The sequence below is a fragment of the Protobothrops mucrosquamatus genome, unplaced genomic scaffold (assembly GCF_001527695.2).
Source record: "Protobothrops mucrosquamatus isolate PMUCROS unplaced genomic scaffold, P.Mucros_1.0 scaffold1, whole genome shotgun sequence".
In the NCBI taxonomy this organism is placed as follows: domain Eukaryota; kingdom Metazoa; phylum Chordata; class Lepidosauria; order Squamata; family Viperidae; genus Protobothrops; species Protobothrops mucrosquamatus.
The window spans coordinates 2,427,726-2,449,677 of NW_015386388.1; the positions used below are offsets into that span (position 1 = coordinate 2,427,726).

Sequence of the window (21,952 nt, forward strand, 5' to 3'; positions counted from 1 at the left end):
GTACAACACTATGAAATGAGGTGTTTGTAGTGAGTTCAAGAACTATTTCTCAAGTTGGATTTCTAATTAAGCAGGGATTGGCAACCTGCTAACTTGAAGTTTGGAGAATGGGATATGGATCACTAGAGCTCAAATATCCTGTAAACGATTTTGTTGCAAATTTATTAGTACAGTATGGTGATCTGAATTTTGGGGAATATTGTAGGATATTTTGAGACTAGGCTGAAAGATGAAGACACATAAGCAGGTAGGACAATAAGCCAGAAATCTTATCTAAAAGATCCCTTTAGGGAGGTGGTTAAGAAAGAACCAAGTCTAAAGGAAAAAAGTTAACTGAGCCAGACAAAGGAAGCTGGGCCTGAGTACATGGAGCATGCTGCCATCTGATCAACAGCTACCAAACTTGTGAATAAACATAGCAAGGACTTTTGGGGACTAAAAGGAGTCCTAAAGTCCACTCACTCTTTGAGTTCTCTTTGGAACCAGACTTGGTGGCTTCTGTTCCTCTAGCTCATGGGTGTCAAACTCGCTGTGCCATGTGACGTGTCGTGATGTATCGCAACTTTTTTTGCATTGCTGGAGTTGGGGTGCGGCCTCCATATGATGCAACTGGTCTGTGGGCCAGCAGTTTGACACCCCTGCTCTAGCTAGTGCCTGCCAGCCTAGTTGAGGAAAACTTAGGTAATTGTGTATACTGGTATGTGTGTATGAGAGCAGATGTTTATGTAACCAGTAAAGCTTTGCTCTTATTTTAAATTCATTGAGTCTCTGTGTATTTCAAAGAACCTCTTATGCCTCAGTATTTGGATAAAAGTGATTTGGGTGTCCCTAATTATTTCCCAGCTTTTGACCAGGGATGTGTATGTTGCCTGCTTTAGTTGTATCTATCTGGAAAACTCAAGTAGAAAGCAAGGGGACATACAAGTTGTGTGCTGTGAATGAGTGACCATAAACCAAATCTGGGAATGCTCTCTTTGAGTGTATGAAGAACAAGAGAATACTATATATGTCCTTACCTGGAAGTGCCCTGAAGCATAATTAATATTTATTTGACTGTGGTTGTGTTCACATGCCACTTAACTTTGTAGTTTGTTAGGGTTATGGCTTACTGTACTGAGTGAATCCAATATTGTGGTCTGCACCTTATGGTTAAAATTAGGCCATCATAGCTTTTAAAACAAATACTATAGCATGATGTGTGAACTCAGCCAGTGAGTGCATTATATGGTAGTAACCATCTTTCAGCCAAAATAACAAAATAGTTTTTATTAAACTATTATGGCACTTATTATTATTGAATTCCTGTAGATAATTGGTGTTTTCCATTAATGACAAAACCATTGCAAGGAGAGAATCCTGATTTGGGTTAGTTATATTTAAGAAATTAACTTGAATGTTATTCATTCAAGAAAGAATACTCCCCTTTGCTCTTGATAGAGGTCTGCCCTTATATTTCTAGAATAACATCAGTAAATATGACTTTACTATTTATTCCCAAGAGTACAACTAGCTCTTTTCATATTGGAAGCCATGAAAACACTTTAAACTGCCTAAAATGGTAAATAGTGACTTATTGATAGCTTATTCAAAACTTGGAAGAAAATTGGAATAATTGGCCTAAGGCTGAGTTCAGCCATATTGACTAGTGAAGTTCTTTTCTCAGTCATATTTACTTAGTTACCCTTACTGGCTTTGTGGACTACTTACTGCTGTTTCTGGCCCCTCATGGCCTAATTTATCTTTGAGCTTAATTTGAATAAATAGTGCCTCTCATAAACAACTGTTTGTACAATCTTGCATGATCCAGGCAACTGGATTTCTAGAAACTACTCTTTGCAAGTCTTGGGTAGCCATATTGTTGTGTTAAAAATGAATGTAGTAAAAGTTTTAGAACAGCTAAAATGTTTAAATATAAATAATATAAAGAGGGACAAAACTCCACACTTTGTAGCACTGATGATGTTACCTAGTTGGGTAATGAAAGGTCTGCAAGCAAACAAATAAGTTCAGGTAGTACCAGGAACTCCAAAGTTCATCCCTAACTACATATTTCCCTTCTAACTTTTAAATAATCTGAAAATAATAAAGTAACAAAATAAAGGGGCAATTTTTAATATATTTCACTGATTAAAAATAAATAAAAAGGAGGCAGGTAACAGTCACATTTCAAGCTGTATCTACTAAATTTTAGATTAGTAAGCTACACTGCAAAGACCTGAGGTACTCCTGTTAGACCTCAGGGTTGCATACATTCTCAGCTGCCTATAATTAACCGTAGAAATTGCTTTCAAATCTTTGTGTTTTGGAATTTGGAATTTTAGTGTTTGGGATTAGAAATGATTTAGATAAGATTACTAATCTGCTGAGATTTGATTCTTAGAACAGTTTTGTCCAGTAATGTTAGAACTGAGACAGCTCAGTGTCAGGAAGGGACTAGGAAAGACTAAGAACCAGTGTGTGGATTTCTGACATGCAATTGAGTTTTGGTCTTACTAGTTCTTTTAATTTTTTAATTTTTAATTTTTACTTTTCAGGAGCTATAGATAGGGCATATATAGCACTTCTTCCTCTTATTTTTTTATCATAAAACTCTGTGACCTAGGTTGGACTAAAAAAGAGTGATTGGCTCAGTCACACAGCAACCTTCTGTGGCTGGGAATGTTCTCTCTCTTACCCTGCTACATTATACTGGAAAATACATAGCCTATGTTGAACAATAGAACTGGAAGTTTACTTCCTTTCTGACCTGGCCAATGAACTCTCAGTCTTCTTGGTGGGGGAAAAAAGGTAATTTCAGTGAGGTTATTTTCTGATTACATAGAACATTTAAGGGCACCTTGGGAGAGTAACCACCAATGTGGGAAAGTGAAACTTGAAAGCAATATTGACCCAAGCAAAGGCAGCTCATCTTCTCCAGCACAGGAGATGGAGAATTCACCAATGGGTTAGCTCTGTCTTCCTGCTCATTAGACCAAGTCAGCCAAACTTGCCACGCCCGTCCTGGGCTAGGACACACCCAGTCTTGACTTGGTCTTCAGCTCAAACAGACGTGGCAATCTTGACTCCCAGCAGGCAGGTAATATTGAGCTTACTTTGTTGGATTCTCCTTTGCTCCAGGATCACTTCAGCAGCGCTGGGATCAGCGCTGCTCAAAGTGATTATTGGAAGATAGGCTTCTCCAGGGATCCTAGGAAGAGCAGATTCATAATAAATATTTTTCTTATCACAAAAGCCTATCTTGTTCTGTGCAGGGAGTATATATGTCTTTGTTTTTGCACATGTAAACACTAATATATCATGGTTTCTAGATTCCAAGCAAAAGGTTTAGATCTAGATATATCCAGGCCTAAAATGTTTGACCCCTTTTATTTTAACATGTAGTACTATAAAGATTGCTGTATTATGTTACATGTGAGTGGAAAATGCAGTTTCAGCCTATGCACATAAAGTGGATCCAAAGAAAAAAAACAGAGAAACCTGTAGCAAGTTGGAGAATGTATTGGAGCTTTAAGGGTCATGCTATCTATACAGTTCTGAAGTGGCTAAACCATGACTTATTTTAACCATGGTCTGATGAATAAATCAACTGGGTTCATGCAGCATTTAAACATGGTTTACAAACTGCAATGGCTGTGTTCACATATCTTATAATTTCAAATGAAACATATATTGTGTAATAGAAATACATAACTTAAAATATTGAGCTAATTTCTTGAGAGCTGGAGGTTGATTTTTACATAAAAATATGGCAGTTGAAATCCTATTGGATTTGTTTTCACAGGAAGCCCATGAAATCTCGAAGCAGAAGTCCCACTTATTCAAGGCATTCTTCATCTCATAACAAAAAGCAGAGAACTGGATCTCGCAGTCGCCATTCCAGTATCTCACCTGCTCGGCTACCACTGACCTCCAGTTTAGGAGCTGAGCTGAGTAGGAAGAAAAAGGAGAGGGCTGCAGCCGCAGCTGCTGCAGCAAAAATTGATGGAAAGGAGACCAAGGACTCATCTAGCTTGGTGTCTAGAAAAGAAAATAACTTAGCTGAAGTAAAAGAGTCTATAATGGATGTCAGGAAGATAAAAATGGCTAAGCCTGAAAAATGTCCTCATGATCTGGTGACGGTAAATACTCTACAACACAATGCAGAGATAAAAACAATTCCTGAGCCTGTCAAAACAAAGACAGTAGAAAATTCTGAAAAGAAACGACCTGTTTTGGTTAAAGACTCAAAAACTGTGGGAACAAAAGATATAAAACTTGTTATAGCAAAGGAGGAAATTGTAACTCCAAAAGAAATAGAGACATCTGAGCAAGAGGTCCAACCACCTTTGCCTTCTATAAAGTCACTCCCTCCTTTACCAACATCATCCCCACCTCCTCAGATTCCTCCACCCTTGCCCCCTTTGCCTCCATTGCCAGTTGTTCCCTCTCTGCCATCTGCCCAGTCATCCACCATTCACAGCCCTGCTTTAGTTCCTCTGCCATTTTCTGCCCATTCTAAAACATCCTTGACTTCTCAGGCTAACTCCCAGTCCACCATGCAATCCTCCTCAAAGGGACATGGTTCTCTGACCATAGCTGTTCCTCATCTGAAAACGTCAACGTTGCCTCCACTCCCTTTGCCACCAATCTTGCCTGGGGAAGATGAGTTGGAAAGGTAAGGTTTGTAGACACTGCAATTCTACAAAGGTTTGTTAGTGTAATGGATTGCTCATTTCACTGTTCGGATGCAACGATTGGTATCTGAAAACTGTTGAGCTGGTGCAGTAAATTCTGTAGTCAATAGAATTCGCAGGAGTAGTAACCTGGTTGCTGCATCTGAAACCTTGAATTTCTAGTAATGTGGACAGGAACGGGAATTCCTTGCAGGATATGAAGGATATATCTCCTTAATAGAAAATAACTTGGGTAGCCTGCTAGGAGAGGGCTTTGAAATGCTTGATAGGTGGTGTTGGTCGGGGTAATTTTAGACTTAAATGATGTGGTTGATAATCCTGTTGTTTTCAGTCTTTACTCTTGGCTTGCAATGCTCTTTATGAACATAGCTCTGAATTCATGACTAGAGAATGTTTAAATAGGCGAGCAATGTGCTTTTGGACCCAGCGTTCCCTTTAGCCAGTGTGTATTGATTTGTTTTTTTTTATCAGTATTTGATTGCTATATTTGGAGCCAGGAATAACAACAACAACAACAACAACAATAAAGTTGGAAGGGACCTTGGAGGTCATTGAGTCCAACCCCCTGCTCAGGCAGGAAACCCTACACCATTTCGGACAAATGGCTGTCCAGTCTCTTCTTAAAAACTTATGGTGGTGGTGGTAAAGTATAATTTGGCCATTTTGGTTGCTGTCTTCATTTTTCCTCTTGCTGGGCATGTTACCCTGTTTTCACATGTCTTTTTTTGCACACAAAGAGGACTGCAAGACCAAGATTTGCTGTAGCTGTGACCTGATTTTTGTCAGCTTTCCTTTCTTTTAGTTTGAGTTTTTCTCCAGTTTGTCAAAATATTCATCATGCTATAGGGAGTTTATAAGTAATAAGTATAATAGTGATAGCATAATATTAGATTTCTGGGGATGCAGAGCTGGATTTTTATATTCCTTTGGGATCTTGAATGGGACAGCATGACTGGGTTCTGTCTGATGAACCTAAAATAATTCTAGACAGAAATTTATATCATTGTATATTATTTCTATTTTAGAAATACTGCTTAGTCAACTCTGGCCAATCACAGATCCTTTCAAGCAATGATGTTTGAGTAGTATGGTGGGAGTGGAGGAAGAAGATACTTAAAAATATGTGTGGCCAAGAAAAAGTTAATTTGATTTCAATATACTGTAGTTAAATTAGTTCAATTCATGATTGTGTTCTTTTATGTTTTTCCTTCCATTTCATTAAAAGTGACACATTTTCTAAACCCCAGAATTTTGAAATTTCAGCTGTATATCAGGTACTGAACTTCAATGCTAACATGGTACAACCTTTGGTTGCATTGATTTCCTCTAGATATTTCTCTCAATAATGTTATAATTGTAGCTGTGATCAGTTTCTGAATAGTTCACGATGCTTTTCTGTTCTCTGGTGCTTTAGTCCAAAGGAGATTGTTCTTCTGAAGTCTGTGAAGAAAGAAAAAGAACAGAGACCACGACACTTGCTTACAGACCTCCCACTTCCTCCAGAGCTTCCTGGTGGAGACCCTTCACCGCCGGAGTCTCCAGAACCAAAGGCAGCCACACCACCTCAGCAATCATTAAGAAAGAGACCAAAGTAAGAACTAACTATACTTTATTTGATAGCATTTGTTCAAAATACTTTATTTCTTTAGGCTAACATTGAAGATTGGCAAAAATTGGATTCTTAATATAGCTAGCCAAATCACCTTTCATCTTGTGCAATGATATATAGTGAGGCTAAAATAACTTTATTCTCATGACTAGATTTAGATTTGATTAGTACTGGTAAATAACACTTGCACTTCCAATTGAAATACAACGCATTTTGAAACGGATAGAAATTGAAAATTAGGGAATATTAAAATGCAGATTCAGTTCATAGGGCATGGAAGATAAAATTTGATCAGCTTGATATCGATAGCTGCCAATGTATCTGACAACATCTCCCTTAGAATTTGTCAAACTTTGTGCCTATCTAGTTTTTATTTTATAGTCTATAATTTAAAATAAAATAAGAATCAAGCATATTGTAAAGCACCCTTCTCAAATATGATTTGTATTTCTATTAATGCACTGGGTTTCATATAAATCTTAGAAATGTTCTCAAAAATAAAATGGCATATGGATTTAGCTAGAGCTTTGTTTCTAAGTATAATCTCCCTGGAAAAAAATGAAAACAAAGATAAACTAAGTTTGGATGAAAAACTGGCTTATTTTTAACATTATGGAAGCATTTTGAACTCTTTTGAGCTTGAAAATAATATGAAAATGTTGAATACTCTGTATTTTAGAGTATTTCAGAACCCTGTCATTATCATAAAGGAATAATGCAGTCTGTATAATTTTATATAAAGATTGCAGTTGGATTTTGTTTCCCTGAGTTTAAGGCTTAATGTAGTGTGAGAATCCAGCCTAAGAAAACATGCCAACATTCAGGGGAGGGGATCTGTTTTACATGCTGTTAACCATCCTGTAGAAACCATTCTGTGCTGAGATATATAACCCCTTCCCCCCAGCCATTTTTTGCTAATATCCATGGATTCACTGATCAGTAGCACATATCAGGAAAAGAGAAGTTAGATGTTAAGTACTTGAGTATACATGTGTATTAATCTTATATGTGTATCTACCTTAAAGGTAAAATTGTTTAATGAACATACTTCTTATGTTCAGAGCAGAATTATTTAATTATTGATATTCTTTTAGCTATTGCTTTATAGAGAATAATTTTGAAATTTATTTTTAATATAAGTAATTTTTAAAGAATAAAGTCTAATATAAACTAAAGTAAGATAATAGAATAGAAAGAAGTAAAAGGTGCAAGAAAAAAGAGAAACTGAAAAGTAAGACTATAATAAAGAAAAGAAATATATAAAGAAATGACATCCAACCTTCATTATGTATAAAAAATTTAGTAACTCTTCACCACCTGTAAGGAGACAAACATTTATGTCTTTATCCCATATCCCATCTCTCAGCTGTAAACAAATCCATAAAACATCATCTTTTCAATTAGCAGAAAGTCCATAAATGGTTGCCAGAAGTAACAACATATCTTGTTTTAACTTTGATCAAATAAAACAGCTTTTTATTCCTTCCTTTTACGGGTACTTCTAACAGTCTTTTTCTTTAGTTGTCATCATATTGTAGGATTTGATTTCATTTCTTTTTTTGTCCCATCACCCAAAGTTTTCCAAGCCTCTAACAAGACTCTTTTGTAAATCCAGTAGGAAAAAATTATCCAGATCACTTTTTTGTTTTGTCATTTGTATTTTCCTTTTAAATGTTAACCCCCCCTGCCAGTTTCTTATATAAATCCAGTGAAACGTCTTTTTCTAGATTATTCCCTTGACCTGTCAGTTGTAAATTCATTTTTGATTCCATCTCTGTTTTGCCAGATAAAATTTGTTCTATTCTACATCTGTCATTTCTTCAATAACAACTTTTGGACATAGTCTATCCAGAGAAGCAGAGCTCATTATTGATATTGTTAATAGTGTGCTACTATTTTCAGATTCCTTTCTTTAGTAGTTGTTACTATTATAAAGTTTTGCATTATTTTACAGCCTTCTAATTCTTTTCTTTACCTAAAAACTTTAGCCATCTTTTTAAAGTTTTTCAGTTATTAGAAATCTTCAAATGCTTCTTTAGGCCCAGAGAGTCCTCATTATTGTGTGTGATTAGAGTCAGAGATGCTAGTTGATGAAATGATTGTTATAGTTCATTAATAAACATTATGAAAGTGGAAAGAAACTTAGAGATGGAATTTAATAATGGAAGGAACTGTGATGTAATCCAGATGGAGAAAAGCTTCCAGGAAATGCTGGACATGGAAAAGATAACCTATAAGTCAAGATTCCAAAAACTTGAGAGAAAAAAGGTGATGGGAGAAACTAAGAGATAAAAAAAGAAAAAGATCTCGGGAATATTGCCATAAAAGCACTCTAATTGACTTATCGTTTGTACTGATGACAACATCAACTATGAGAAGATCTTGGGGTTCAATGGAACATACTGATTAGAAAAAATGTTTCGCAAAAAAAAGGGGCTAAAGCCAGAATTAAGAAATTAGATGACAGGACTTGTTTGATGGAATACTTAAAGACTAAGTATTGTTTGAATAAGGTTAAAGAAATAAAATTTTGAATACAAATGAATCTTAGCTTAGGAGAGATAGGCTCCTTAAGCAATACAGTATTTTTAGCTTATGATATGAGAAATACAAAAATGTTTGGGATGATTTATATGAGGGAAATATACTAAATACTTAAATACAATGGATTTTGAAATCTGGAATATGCTTAAAAATGAAACTGATTATAAATGTATTCTGGTTTAAGAGGGATGTATATATGTGTGTGTGTGTATATATATACACACACACACATACATTATGTCTGTTCTTTGTTCTTTCTGTTTCATGATATGAAAAATGTAAGTGTTGGGATGGTTCATATGAGGAAAAAGACTTCAATATATAAGTATAATTAACTTTAAGAAAATTTTAACAGGTAAAAATGTTTTCTTTTGAACATTGAGGGGAAAATAAATTTAAATGATAACTCTAAAAACAGGATTTCTGATAAGGTGATCTAGATGGTTAATTAGAAAAGAAGCTTAATAATGAGGTGGAGGATATTCATAGATATTTGATTGTTATCTTCTAAAGCTATCAAGAAAGGTTGATAAAAGAGAATATTATTGGAAGAAGAGAAAATCAAGGAAAGCTACTATGTGGAATATGGAACTATTATTATTTGTTATTGATTATTTGTAATACAACCCAGACAAATACAACCCAGACAACACACTGTTTACCAAATATTGATGGTGATATGTAAAAAAAACAACAATAAAACATATTTTTAAAAAAATTAAAAAAACTATCCTACCAACCAAAATATGTCAGTGATAATTCATTAAAGAAATACATATATTTCAGTAATTAAAAATAGAGATGAAAAAAGAAAAAATGTAGGAGAAGAGAAAAAATAAGGTCTATATGGTAATATAAAATTAATTCAATCCTTAAATTTATTATTAAATCCATAGGAAACTAGCTTGTCATTCTTAAGAGTATAAGTACATTTCAAAAATTGATAAAGGCCACATATTTGAATTCACTCCTTAACATCAGGAATATAAATATCTTTTCATCTACATGAAATAATTCCATATATGCATAGGTAATAATTATCCATATATCTATATAATTATCCATAATAATTATAGAGTCTTACATTTAATTAAGCCAGAATTCTTCATAAGATGTCAAATTCCATAATTTAGAAGTATCTCATCATCACATTTATATCTTCAATATGTATATTTTCTTAGGACTGTGTTACATATAATGTAATTTGAAACTAAAAGGGAATCATGATTGGACATGAACAAATGGTACGAATCAAAATGTCTTCAAAGTTTTGACAATCTTCTATATAAATAAAAATGTAAATGTTCGTTTGTTCAAAATCTTAAGTCTCCGAAAGTTCTTCATCGATTGCTTTGAAATTTTGACACAACGTTGCATTTGAATACGCGCATGTTTTTATATACCTATATTATATAGATGTCACACCTGTGACAGGTAAAAACATGCTTTTTTTGAAAAACAGTGCCATCTGTTGGACGTAAAAGCAACACACGCTTTTACCAGACTGAGCTGCACCAACGCGTGGCTGGGTACAGCTAGTATGGAATAAGAAATCTGAAATTGGTGACAACTTGGTAATGACATTACTCAGATATACTGAACAGTGATGTTATGTTTTTTATTTTGGTTTAGCAAATTATGTGAACCATTGTTGTAAACTATGGTTAGTATTTAATCATGAATAAATCTAGCTAATTGTGGTTTATTTAATAAATCTGTTAAACACGCTGTTATTCTAGTCTGAACCTGCAATGTACAGTTTCATACTTAATTTCATTTAGTACTGCCTAATTTCATTTAATCTGCCTATCTGGAAAACAAAGTATAATCCTCTTTGAGTTTCTAAGAAAAAGAGTGACTCGTATTAATAATAAATATACTAGGTAACACAGCATTTCTTATATACACTTTACAGACATACACACATGCAGATCTAAGTAGGATGATCAGAAACTGTTTATGAAAGAGTTTTGTCTTAGAATTACACATTTTAACAATTCTTCTGTTTGCTTTCTGCCCTCCACCCCCATCTCTTTCAGAATCTGTTGCCCTCGTTATGGTGAAAAGAGACAGACAGAAAGTGATTGGGGAAAACGCTGTGTGGACAAATTTGATATTATTGGTATTATTGGTGAGGGAACATACGGACAAGTATACAAAGCCAAGGACAAGGATACAGGTGAGTGTAAAAACATGGATTATTTTTAACTTTCTTTTTCTAAATATATGTTTATGTATGTATATATGTATATGTGTGTGTATACGTATACATACTATATTCATATACATACATATGTTATGACCCAAGTCGCCTAGGCAGAGACGGGCTATGATAGAGCCCATTATTGCTCTGTTAAATTCCACAACAACCAGACCTACAATGACCAGTAAGGTTCCACCCCACACTTCTCTGAAGACAGCCACCCACAATCCAACAAACAAAAGCCAGAAAGCAACAAAACCAATCTGTAGAGGCAAAGAGGAAGTCCAAAGCCAAGATGCAAGCTCACGGGGCAAGGTCCAGAGTCAAGGTCCACAGAGCAAGGCAAGTCCACAGGGCAAAAGGCAAATTCAAATTCAAAGGCATGAGGCAAGGCAGAGGCAGAGGCAGAAACAAAAGTCAAGGAGTGTAAGCCAAAGCAAACAATTGTTCCTGACAAAGACAATCTCCTCCAGCTTCTGCTTAAGTTTATCCACACCAGGTGTTCCTTGTGAGGAGGGGTGAAGTGACCTTTTCCCACACAGCCTCTCAGATCTCCTTTGAGCTTGCCACCTTTTACTCTCTGTGCCCTTGGATCAAGTGGGGGAGGCAGCTTTCTTCATCAGAGGGGATCTGCTGTCTCTCAAAACCACTACCTGTCTGTAGCTGATCCTTCCCCAGGTCTGAGGGCAGGCAGTTCTCCACCTGGTCACCCACCGCCTCCAATGCCTGAGGGGCCTGGGATACTCAGCCCCTGGCCTCTCCAAACATTCCAGTAATTAGTCCTTGACTTACAAACAAAATGTGTCATGTGATCACCATTTGTAACCTTTCCAGTTGGCTTCTGACAACCAGAATTAATGTGGGAAGCCAGATTTGCTTAACAACTGCAGTCATTCACCTAACAACTGTGGCAAAAAGTCATAAAATGGGGCACAACTCACTTAACAACCATCTTGCTTAGCAATAGAAATTTTGGGCTCAGTTGTGTTTGTAAGTAGAGGTCTACCTGTAATAGTTTGTAAGAATAAACTAAAGAAGATAAAGTGGTTGCTCTCTTAATCTCAGTGGCAAGTAATTCACAGTAATTCAAAGTTATTGTATTAATTCCAAGTATGGAAATGAAGAAAGGTTCTGAAATAATGAAAGTTTTTATACTTCTAATATCCCCAGTGTTGTTCTGATAAAAAGTTTTCATTGTATGGGTAATCCTTGACCTACAATCGTGATTTGGACTGGAATTTCGGTCATAAGTTGTTGTGATTGTAAGTGAAGGCACCACATGACTAGGCTCGATTTTATAACTGTTTTTACAATATAATAATTTTAATAAAAATACATAATAAGTAAATAAAAATAATAAATACATTTCCAATAAATTTTATAAATAAATAATGCAAGTCACCAGGTTGTTAAACAATCACACGGTCTTTAAGCAAATCCATTCTTCTGAATGGGCATTTTTTGCTGGGAACTGACAAAAATGTCACAAATTGTAGTCATGTGATCACAGGATTGGTCATAAATGCAAGTGATTGCAAGGTGCCTGAAACAAGATCATGTGACCATAGGATATGTGTGTGTGGCTTTCATAGTTTTGAGGACAGGTGGTAAATAGATTTTTTGTTCAAGTCTGTTGTAACTGAATGGTCATTAAACGATCCTAAGACACAGATTACTTGTGTTGACATTGTCTACTCAGATAATTGACAGAGAGGAACATGTTTAAGGAGATCCTATTTTTCATTTCTGTTGTTTCTTTTAACTATTATTAACCTTTATTGTTTGCTGTGATCTGTATTTGGCAGCTGAATTGGTGGCTTTGAAAAAAGTAAGGCTGGACAATGAAAAGGAAGGCTTCCCTATTACAGCTATCCGTGAAATCAAGATTCTCAGACAGTTGATTCATCGGAGTGTTGTCAACATGAAGGAAATTGTTACAGACAAACAAGATGCACTGGATTTCAAGAAGGACAAAGGTATTCATTGTCAAAGAAGATTATTTGGAAATAGATTGTGAGATTATGACCTGCATTTCAAATTTGCTGGCTTATTTAGCAGTAATAAACATGCTTTGTACATAAAAAACGTAATGTATTGTGAGGAGATATTTTGTCTAGATTGCCAGAACATCAGTAGCTTACTTTATAACAAACATCTGGCTAAGAAGCTTCCTATTCATCTTGAGGATCTTTTGTGAAATTTTGAGAAGAGTTCTGTGTAAGATAATTAGGTTAACTTTAATAATAGGTAAGGAGAGGAATATTGCTATTCTTAGGATTTAGAATTTCTTTAGAATTTAGAAATGCAGACACAATTGTCTTGATAATGAATACTAAGTGAGATGGAACATTAAACAAACTTGAATCCTCCTTTTTTCTGAGGGCAAAGTTTATGGCATTTACATTTTCCTACTTATGGCACTATCTACTTTAGAATTTTCCTAGGGTATTTGATGTGCTAAATATCCATACTTTTATTTTTAAATAAAAATGGTGGTGTTTTCTCTTTTTCATTTTCTGGTAGGTGCCTTTTATCTTGTATTTGAATATATGGACCATGACCTCATGGGATTGCTAGAATCTGGGTTGGTGCATTTCTCAGAGGACCATATCAAATCATTCATGAAGCAGTTGATGGAGGGACTGGACTATTGTCACAAAAAAAACTTTCTTCATCGAGATATCAAATGTTCCAATATCTTATTAAACAACAGGTAATGGTGTAAATTTATTTTATATTACATGAATTAGATGACTTTGTATGGGAATTGAAAAATTGTTTTCTCAGTGTTCTCCCCAGTATATTTAAAAAATGTTCTTTGTATTCTTACGCTTCCTGAGATATGAGGAAGATACTTTGTTCTGTATTCTTTTGCCTGCTCTGGTAATAATTTGAAAGCAAAAAGTATTTTTTACTTATTAATATACCAGTATCATGAAACACATTTATAATGGAGATCTATGTGACTGCTTCACTGCCATCATGCCATCAATTAAAATGTGTTTTATGTATACCGCTGTTTGTTCATTTGAGTTACATCTATCTTTGCCATACATAGCAATAGCAGGCTGCCATTTCTGTTAAGCAATCATGCTACCTAGAGCCATTTTTGGTGAGATAGGCTAGATCATGGGTGTCAAACTTGCCGTGTCACGTGACGTGTCATGACATATCGCAACTCTTTTTGCATTGCCATCAATAGGGTGGGCGCGGCTTCAGTATGATGAAACCGGCCTGTGGGCCGGCAGTTTGACACCTCTGGGCTAGATAAATAATAAAATAAAAAAAATAGTTCCTAGTTTTTTATTACTTTATTATTCATGCATAAACCTTTCTTATTGTGGTGGCGCAATATGAGTGCCTATATACATTTTCACAGCAAAGGGGGATTTGTCATGAATATTTGTCTTATTTAATATGTTTTAATCTAATCTCACCCAGAGAACTGCTCAAAACATATTGGATTCCCATTGGGTTCAAGTTCTCATTATGGAAATAATTCAGAGAAAGGGCGAAGGGCAGCTGACCTCAGCAGAGTTATTGGATTGGGTCCTGATACTTTTAAAATTCTGAGGCTATTTATTAATTACCTTCCTTCATCATTTGTAACTCTCTGCCTGCTGCATATTTAGCCCACTATTATACTGGAAAAAGAAAAAAGTCAACTGATGAACAACTTGAAAATGTATTTCACGCTGCCCCAAAATTTCTATAAAAGATAGATTCTGTAGTTGAAAAATAGAGCTATATCTATAAATTTGTAGGATAATTTTCTGGGGAATCTCTTCTGTAGGAGATTTCTCTGTCTTGAAAATGTGACTTACAGGTACCTGCTGCAAATTCAGTAATTCTTGTTTATGTATTGTTGTTCTTTTGTGTAAAATGTTATTAAAGGTTCACAATTATTTTTTTGCAGTGGGCAGATCAAGCTGGCTGACTTCGGTCTTGCCCGACTTTATAGTTCAGAAGAAAGGTAAGACGTTGAAGAGGAGCATAGGCATGACTTTAGATATTTTACACATAATACACCTGGATAGACTGCTATACAAACCCTATTGAATTCAGTTGCAAACAAACATATAGGAGTTTTCTTTGTTGTCTCTCCTTTTGAGTCAGTGGTGTTAGTGAGGGAGCTGGATTGCACTGTTTTTGCCTGTTTATTGGTTGCTAATCTTCTTGGTTAAGCATTGGACTTATAATTACATTTATAGTTTATTTATAATCCACCTTTGTCTTAAACTTATTGAAACCATTAGCAAATTATTTTGAGCTTTAGATCCCTGACAGTAAAAGCAGTGATTTTTCTTAATTTTGTTTAAAATGTATCAAAGAGAAAGATTGACCTATCTTTTTTTAATCAATGAAGGTATCCTTGAATGCCTGAGATGTGATGATTTTCTGTAAAGAGGAGAGTGAGATCAGAAACAGTTTATTTCTTGTCTCTTGAGTTGTGATATGCAGGTATCTGCATATCCCAAATATGTATTCTGCAACTGTATCTTGGTCTCTTTCATTATGAATGCTTGAGTTTGGGCTTGAGGATGACTTTAAATGTAATTTGTAGTGGCTTAAAAATGCTGCTTAAATAATCAATAGTTGCTCTGTTGATTGTACCTTCTAATATACTTCTGTTTAGTTTGATTCTTACAGAATTATTGAACCTAAATGTTGTTTTTTATAATTGTTTTCTCACTTAGCCGTCCATATACCAATAAAGTCATTACGTTATGGTATCGACCACCAGAGTTGCTGCTAGGAGAGGAGCGTTACACACCAGCTATAGATGTCTGGAGCTGTGGGTAAGCCAGTGACTCTTCCATGCTTTGGTGTCTGATGCTAACTTGTGGCTATTATCTGCAGTGGTTCATATCTCAAGCTTTAAACATAGTGTGGCTGAAATTCCATTTAGTTTTGATCCACCTTAAATAACTATGATAAATCTAAATTTTTGCTGTTTTTTTGGACGGAAGCCCCAAGCACATGCAAGAGTTCACTTTAAAAAAAAAACCTTTAGGTTTTTGTATTTAAGATATTCTATTGTTCCTTTTTATAAATGTGAATTAAAATATTACTATAGTTCATGGCAATAATTTTCTTCAGAAATGATGAAGATCTGTCTCTTCCACAAGGCAATGGGAAATGCTGCTCTGTAAATGCAGATAGGTCCTTTGCATGCAGTTTTCATTGGCAATTTGCTAGATATTTAATAAGATCCCTAGGCAGGCAAGAGAAGCTTGCCAACCCTCCCTCCCCCCAAATACCCCAATTTCTGCTATTGGTATTTTAGCTTGTTCTGTTTTCTTCCTAGTTGCATCCTTGGGGAACTGTTTACAAAGAAACCTATTTTTCAAGCTAATCTTGAGTTGTCCCAGCTTGAATTAATCAGGTAAAGCATTCTGTGAATGATAGAAAGGAGATTGGGCACAGAAAGTAGTTTGTATATTCTGCCTTGGCTGTGATATTTTCTAGAATTGCAAGCAATTATATTAGGTCCATATCAGATCTATGAACAATATGAACCAGCTGTTGTTCATGTTAGAAATGTATTTAGATGCCAGAAAAATGCTTTTCTTGAGTTTTTTGAACTTACGTAATTGTATCTTATATTGTAAGTCTCTATTTCCAGCCTGGTAATCCACCCGTCAGGAGACAGGAACCCAGAATTCTGTATGTGCAACTTATTCCTATCTATAATTTTGAATTCTGGTTCTAATGGTATTGTTAGATGACTAGAAGCCAGCATTTAGGCTCCCTTTAAATACCATACAAAGTTGGGAAAGAGGCCAGGACAGAAAAGAATTGCCATGTGGCTTATTTAGCTGGTCACATAACATCTGCTGGTTTTTTTGGGGAAAAAAGTGTTTACAGTTTCATCTGCTGCAAAGTCTTCTCTGGAACATCATTCTCTGTTCAAGTAACCTAATCCTTGTTAGGAATCTTTCTAAAATCTGAAATCCATTGCCTTGGCCCAGAGTCGCCTTATTGGCAAGATGGGCAGTATTTGAATTAAATAAATAAATAATTTTTTTATTATTCATCTACAAGTGTCTTCTTTAACTAATCTTAATCATGGCTCGCCCCACCTGTGCTTGCAGAGGGGGCATACTGTAGATCCCGTCAGCCAAGGAATTTCAGCTGGCGGGATCCAGGAGAAGAGCCGCCTGTGCTGTGGTTCCTGCCCTCTGGATGTTTCAAAAGCGCCTCAAGACCTGGCCCTGCCAGATGGCTTGGGAACCCTATGGGGGAGCTTCCTACTGGAGGTGGTTCACTAGTTAAAACTCAATTCCCCCCTCCCCCGGTGTTTGGCTCCTTTCTTTGCCATCTTGTCTCATTGATTTTATTTATTAAATTTTTTTTATTTGCTGTGTTTTTATAATAGATGATTTTAATGTTTTTTCAATGTTTTTTATGTTGTAAGCCACCCAGAGTTGTTGGATATTAGTTGGGCGGCAAATAAATGTACTGAATCAATCATCTGTATGTTGTCAAGATGTTCAGTTTGCTGTTGTATATGAATGGGTGTTTTCAATACCACCAAAAAAAAGGCACTTCATGTTTCTTCTGCATTTAGAGATGACTAATGTAAATTTCACTCTTGCTGTTCAAATTATATTTCATTTTATTTTTCCTGATGCCCTTTTTACTTCGGTTTTAAAGTCTAGGCCAATAGCTAATTATGAATCCTTCGAGATATTTAAAATATCTCAAAGAAAGTCCTATACAATCACCCATCTTTTCTCCATATTGCATGCTATTAAGCGATAAATAACCACAGAACTGAGTGATTTTAATTCAAGTATTATCTTTATTGAGAGATTCAAAACTGTGTTTACATTTCCTTCCAGCCGTCTTTGTGGGAGTCCGTGTCCAGCTGCATGGCCAGATGTCATCAAACTACCCTACTTCAACACCATGAAACCTAAGAAACAATATCGTAGGCGCCTGCGGGAGGAGTTTTCTTTGTAAGTTTGTGTACTGTTCTTTCGGTGAGAGCACAGCATTGTATGCAGTATGTCCTAATGTTTAATATAATACTACAGAGCACAATATCTAGTTTTTTATTTCCATATGCTGTCTCTGTGAATATAAGATCATGTGGTACATGAAAAGGCTATCCACTTTTCTTCCTTAAAAAGCTTGCTTGGGATCTTCCCTTTCAGAAAACAGGTTAAGACTTTTGGGAAGTAACTTTTTTTAAAAAAAATATTCTGCTTTTATAATAGATTTAATCTAATCTTTATAAATAACTCAAAGTGGCAAACATACTTAATATTCTTCCTCCTTTTTTATATCACCTCAACAACCCTGTGAAGTGAGTTGGTCTGATAAAAGAGTGACTAGCCTAAAGTCACCCAACCAGCCTTCATGCCTAAGGCAGGATTAGAACTCACAGTCTCCTGGTTTCTAGACCAATTTTGAGGATGGAAAAGAGAGAAGGGTGAAATTGTTGGCAGCTATATCTCATGCTTGCTTATTGCAGTTGCAGATAATTTTATTTGGCCCAATGTGTATTGTTAATTGTATTGGACTATAGATACCTGTGATCTTCCAGTAAAACATTAATGGGCCTAAAACTACAGATTTTTGGTGGATTCTAGATGAGAATTAAGAGAGGAAATGGGGACTTTTATCTTTTCAGCCCTTAATTGTGTTCAGTAGTGTCCAATAAGTGTCTTGAATAAAGGGGGAGGAGTGATTACTTCTGCCAGCATAAGGGAAAAAAATACAAATAGATTTTTTTCCCAGACTTGAGAACATTTTCCACTCAAAGTGTCCATTCTTAGGCAACTCATGGTTGGGAAAATATAAAAGATGAACTTAAAATATGCTACAAGGTCTCATTTCAAGGATTGGGACTCCCAATACTTCATGATTAGTACTGATTTGTTGATAAATAATTGGTGCTGATATTAGTGTTTATTCCTCTCAGTTGTGTCTTGAGTTGAAAGGAGAGGGCATGTGGATTTGAGTAAATATAAATTTTGCTGCCAAATTCCCAAATCCTATTCCCTTTTATCACCACATAAATTATACATTCATTTGAATTACTATGTATGCCACATTCATGTACATCTGATCGAAGTGAATGGAGGCATAATCATTTAGTTAGTCAGCAAAGAGCATTAAATCCATGTCCTGAGGCAGTAGGCTTTAAGCAGGAAAGAAATGAGCAAATCCATACATGTGGCCTCAATTTTCAGTGATTTAATCCCAACGCTGCTGATACCAGTTAAAGATTGTCCAATCTCTTCTTCTAGAGCTGGTGTATTGGATTGATTTTTAAAAGAACATACAAAGATGACTAATACGAAATCAAATTTGTCCATGTAATGCAGAAACATCTGCTTTGACTAATAGCAGTTCTTTGGGCAAACACTTTACAGTTGATAATGATAAACACTTGGGTTTGAAGCACAAATTACCAGAATCACGCACTCTCAAGTATCAAATTGCAGTTTAGGTAGTTCTTGATTTACAGCAGTTCATTTAGCAACCATTCAAAGTTACAACGGCACTGAAAAAAGTGACTTATGACTATTTTTCACACTTACAACCATTGCTGCATCTCCATGGTCTTGTGATCAAAATTCAGACGCTTGGCAACGTATTTATGATATTTGCAATGTTCTGAGGTCATGTGATCCCTTTTGCAACCTTCTGAAAGAGTCAGTGGGGAAGCCAGATTTACTTAACAACTTTGTTACTAACTTTTAACAACTGCAGTGATTCACATAACAACTGTGGCAAGAAAGATTGTAAAATGGGGCAAAACTTACTTAGCTACCATTTAAATTTTTTAACCTTAAATTAATTTAAATATTTTAATGTTGATTTTATATGTTTATATATTGATTACATTGTAGACTACTCAGGTCCACTCCCTAAGAAAGATGAGTGGTTGAGAAATAAATAAATAGCAGTGCTGATTATTGTGGCAACTCTGGGCTCTCCTCCCGATATTCTTTTTATCTTCTAGCATTCCTTCTGCTGCCCTTGACTTGCTAGACCATATGCTAACACTGGACCCCAATAAACGATGTACAGCAGAGCAAGCCTTGCAGAGTGATTTCCTAAAGGATGTTGATATCAGCAAGATGGATCCTCCAGAGTAAGTATCCTACTAAAGAAAAAAAAAAACCCCTTCCTTTGGTTTATAAGCTAGTTCAAATTTGGAGGATGGCTTAGAGCAGGGGTGTCAAACTGCCGGCCCGTGGGCCGGTTGCATCATATGGAGGCCGCTCCCACCCCAGCTCCGGCAATGCAAAAAAAGTCGCGATACGTTGTGACATGTCATGTGATGTGGCGACTTTGACACCCATGGCTTAGAATTACCTACCTTGTATTTCATTCCTGATGTCTGCTTTTTCTTTATACATATAAAGATGCTGCTGGCCATTTCCTTTATTCCTGTGATATGTATGCGCACAGCCACCTCTCACCCTTTTTTGGTCAAGGTCCCTATGCAATCTGTTGGAGCTATAGGTAGATGAGGCAAGGAGATAATGGTTTAATCAAAGAAAAAAATAGACATGTCTAGATTCAAGCCACATTTTTCTGCAATTCCAAATTTTATTTATTGAAATGGCCCTTGATATATATGCCTTAAACTTCAAAAAAGTAGTGCAATTCTTGTGGCTTCTATATATCTTTAAAGCCTTTTCTGAAGTTTAACACAAAGTTTATTCCTCCTCATTCACTCACCCCAAATGACCTCCCTTTTGACTTATATAAGAGTTGCTAACAAATAAGAAAAAAGAGGAGTTTTGTGTTGGATTATTGGGGTAAACAACTCCTAAAATGAGAGAAATACCAATAATCTAATATTAGAATTTTTATTTTGATTGTTTGCCCTTGCCATTATTGTCTCTAATGTTTTTGTATTATCTTTCTAGCCTCCCTCATTGGCAGGATTGTCATGAACTCTGGAGTAAGAAACGCCGGCGGCAACGTCAAAGTGGGATTGTGGTGGAGGAGCCCCCTTTGGCAAAGGTTTCCCGGAAGGACACAGCCTCTGTAATAAGCACTGAAGCTACCAAGAATCATAGCAGCCCAATACCCCCCCAGCCTGCTCAGATCAAAACACAACCTGGTGCTGCAGACTCATTTGGTTAGTGCAAAACCTAGGAAAATCCTTCAAGCTTTAATTAATTGGCAGGATTTTTTGCACCCTTAAATAGTTGGCAATTCAAAATCATAACTAATAATTTTGAAAAGGGTTATACATCATCGCATGGGAAAAAGGTAATCCTATTGCAAATGTTAAATGTATCACATCTTCAGTTAATTTTTTCTGAAATAGCTGTCAAGGAAATCAGATTATAAGAAACCCAGCATAAAAACTGGTATAATAATCTTTTGTTATTATAACTTTAAGTTACTGTATATACTATTATTATAATGTTAAATTAAAACAGGAGGTTTTGATTAAAGTTTTGAATTTGGATGGGAAGGAAATTGATTAATTTCAGCTTAGCAGTCTTTGATGGAAATAACTTTACCATTTTACGTGTGGATAAATTTCCATTCACATGTTTATAATAAATGATATAATGATATAATATATATAATGCATCATGTGTTAATTTCAATCAGTAGAATGTGTTTTTCAGACAGGGTTTACTTGTGCCAGTTCAGGACTCTCCTTTAATATGTTTTTATTAAACATTTCTAATAACTGTCTTTTGGGGGTGTGGTGGCTCAGTGGTTAAAGACGCTGAGCTTGTCAACTGGAAAGCTGATAGCCCGAGTTCAAGACAAGAGTGCTGTGCGATGGGGTGAGTTCCCTTACTTGCCCCAGTTCCTGTCCACCTAGCAGTTTTGAAAGCATGCAAATGCAAGTAGATAAATAGGTACCACTTCAGTGGGAAGGTAACAGTGTTCCCTGCGCCTTGGTGTATAGTCACACTGGCCACATGACCACGG

The 21,952-nt window shown here is 35.7% G+C and overlaps 1 protein-coding gene across 1 annotated transcript in view; it reads left to right on the forward strand.

Annotated features, from left to right (window-relative positions):
- Window positions 1-21,952, forward strand: part of CDK12 (cyclin dependent kinase 12) — a 31,803-nt gene that overhangs the window by 4,172 nt on the left and 5,679 nt on the right. The window contains exons 2-12 of the mRNA XM_015832254.1: window positions 3,782-4,654; window positions 6,088-6,264; window positions 10,866-11,005; window positions 12,835-13,005; window positions 13,553-13,742; window positions 14,946-15,002; window positions 15,727-15,828; window positions 16,338-16,415; window positions 17,875-17,991; window positions 20,007-20,138; window positions 20,923-21,137. Coding sequence (XP_015687740.1) covers window positions 3,782-4,654; window positions 6,088-6,264; window positions 10,866-11,005; window positions 12,835-13,005; window positions 13,553-13,742; window positions 14,946-15,002; window positions 15,727-15,828; window positions 16,338-16,415; window positions 17,875-17,991; window positions 20,007-20,138; window positions 20,923-21,137 — 2,252 coding nt within the window. The remainder of the gene's footprint in view (window positions 1-3,781; window positions 4,655-6,087; window positions 6,265-10,865; window positions 11,006-12,834; window positions 13,006-13,552; window positions 13,743-14,945; window positions 15,003-15,726; window positions 15,829-16,337; window positions 16,416-17,874; window positions 17,992-20,006; window positions 20,139-20,922; window positions 21,138-21,952) is intronic.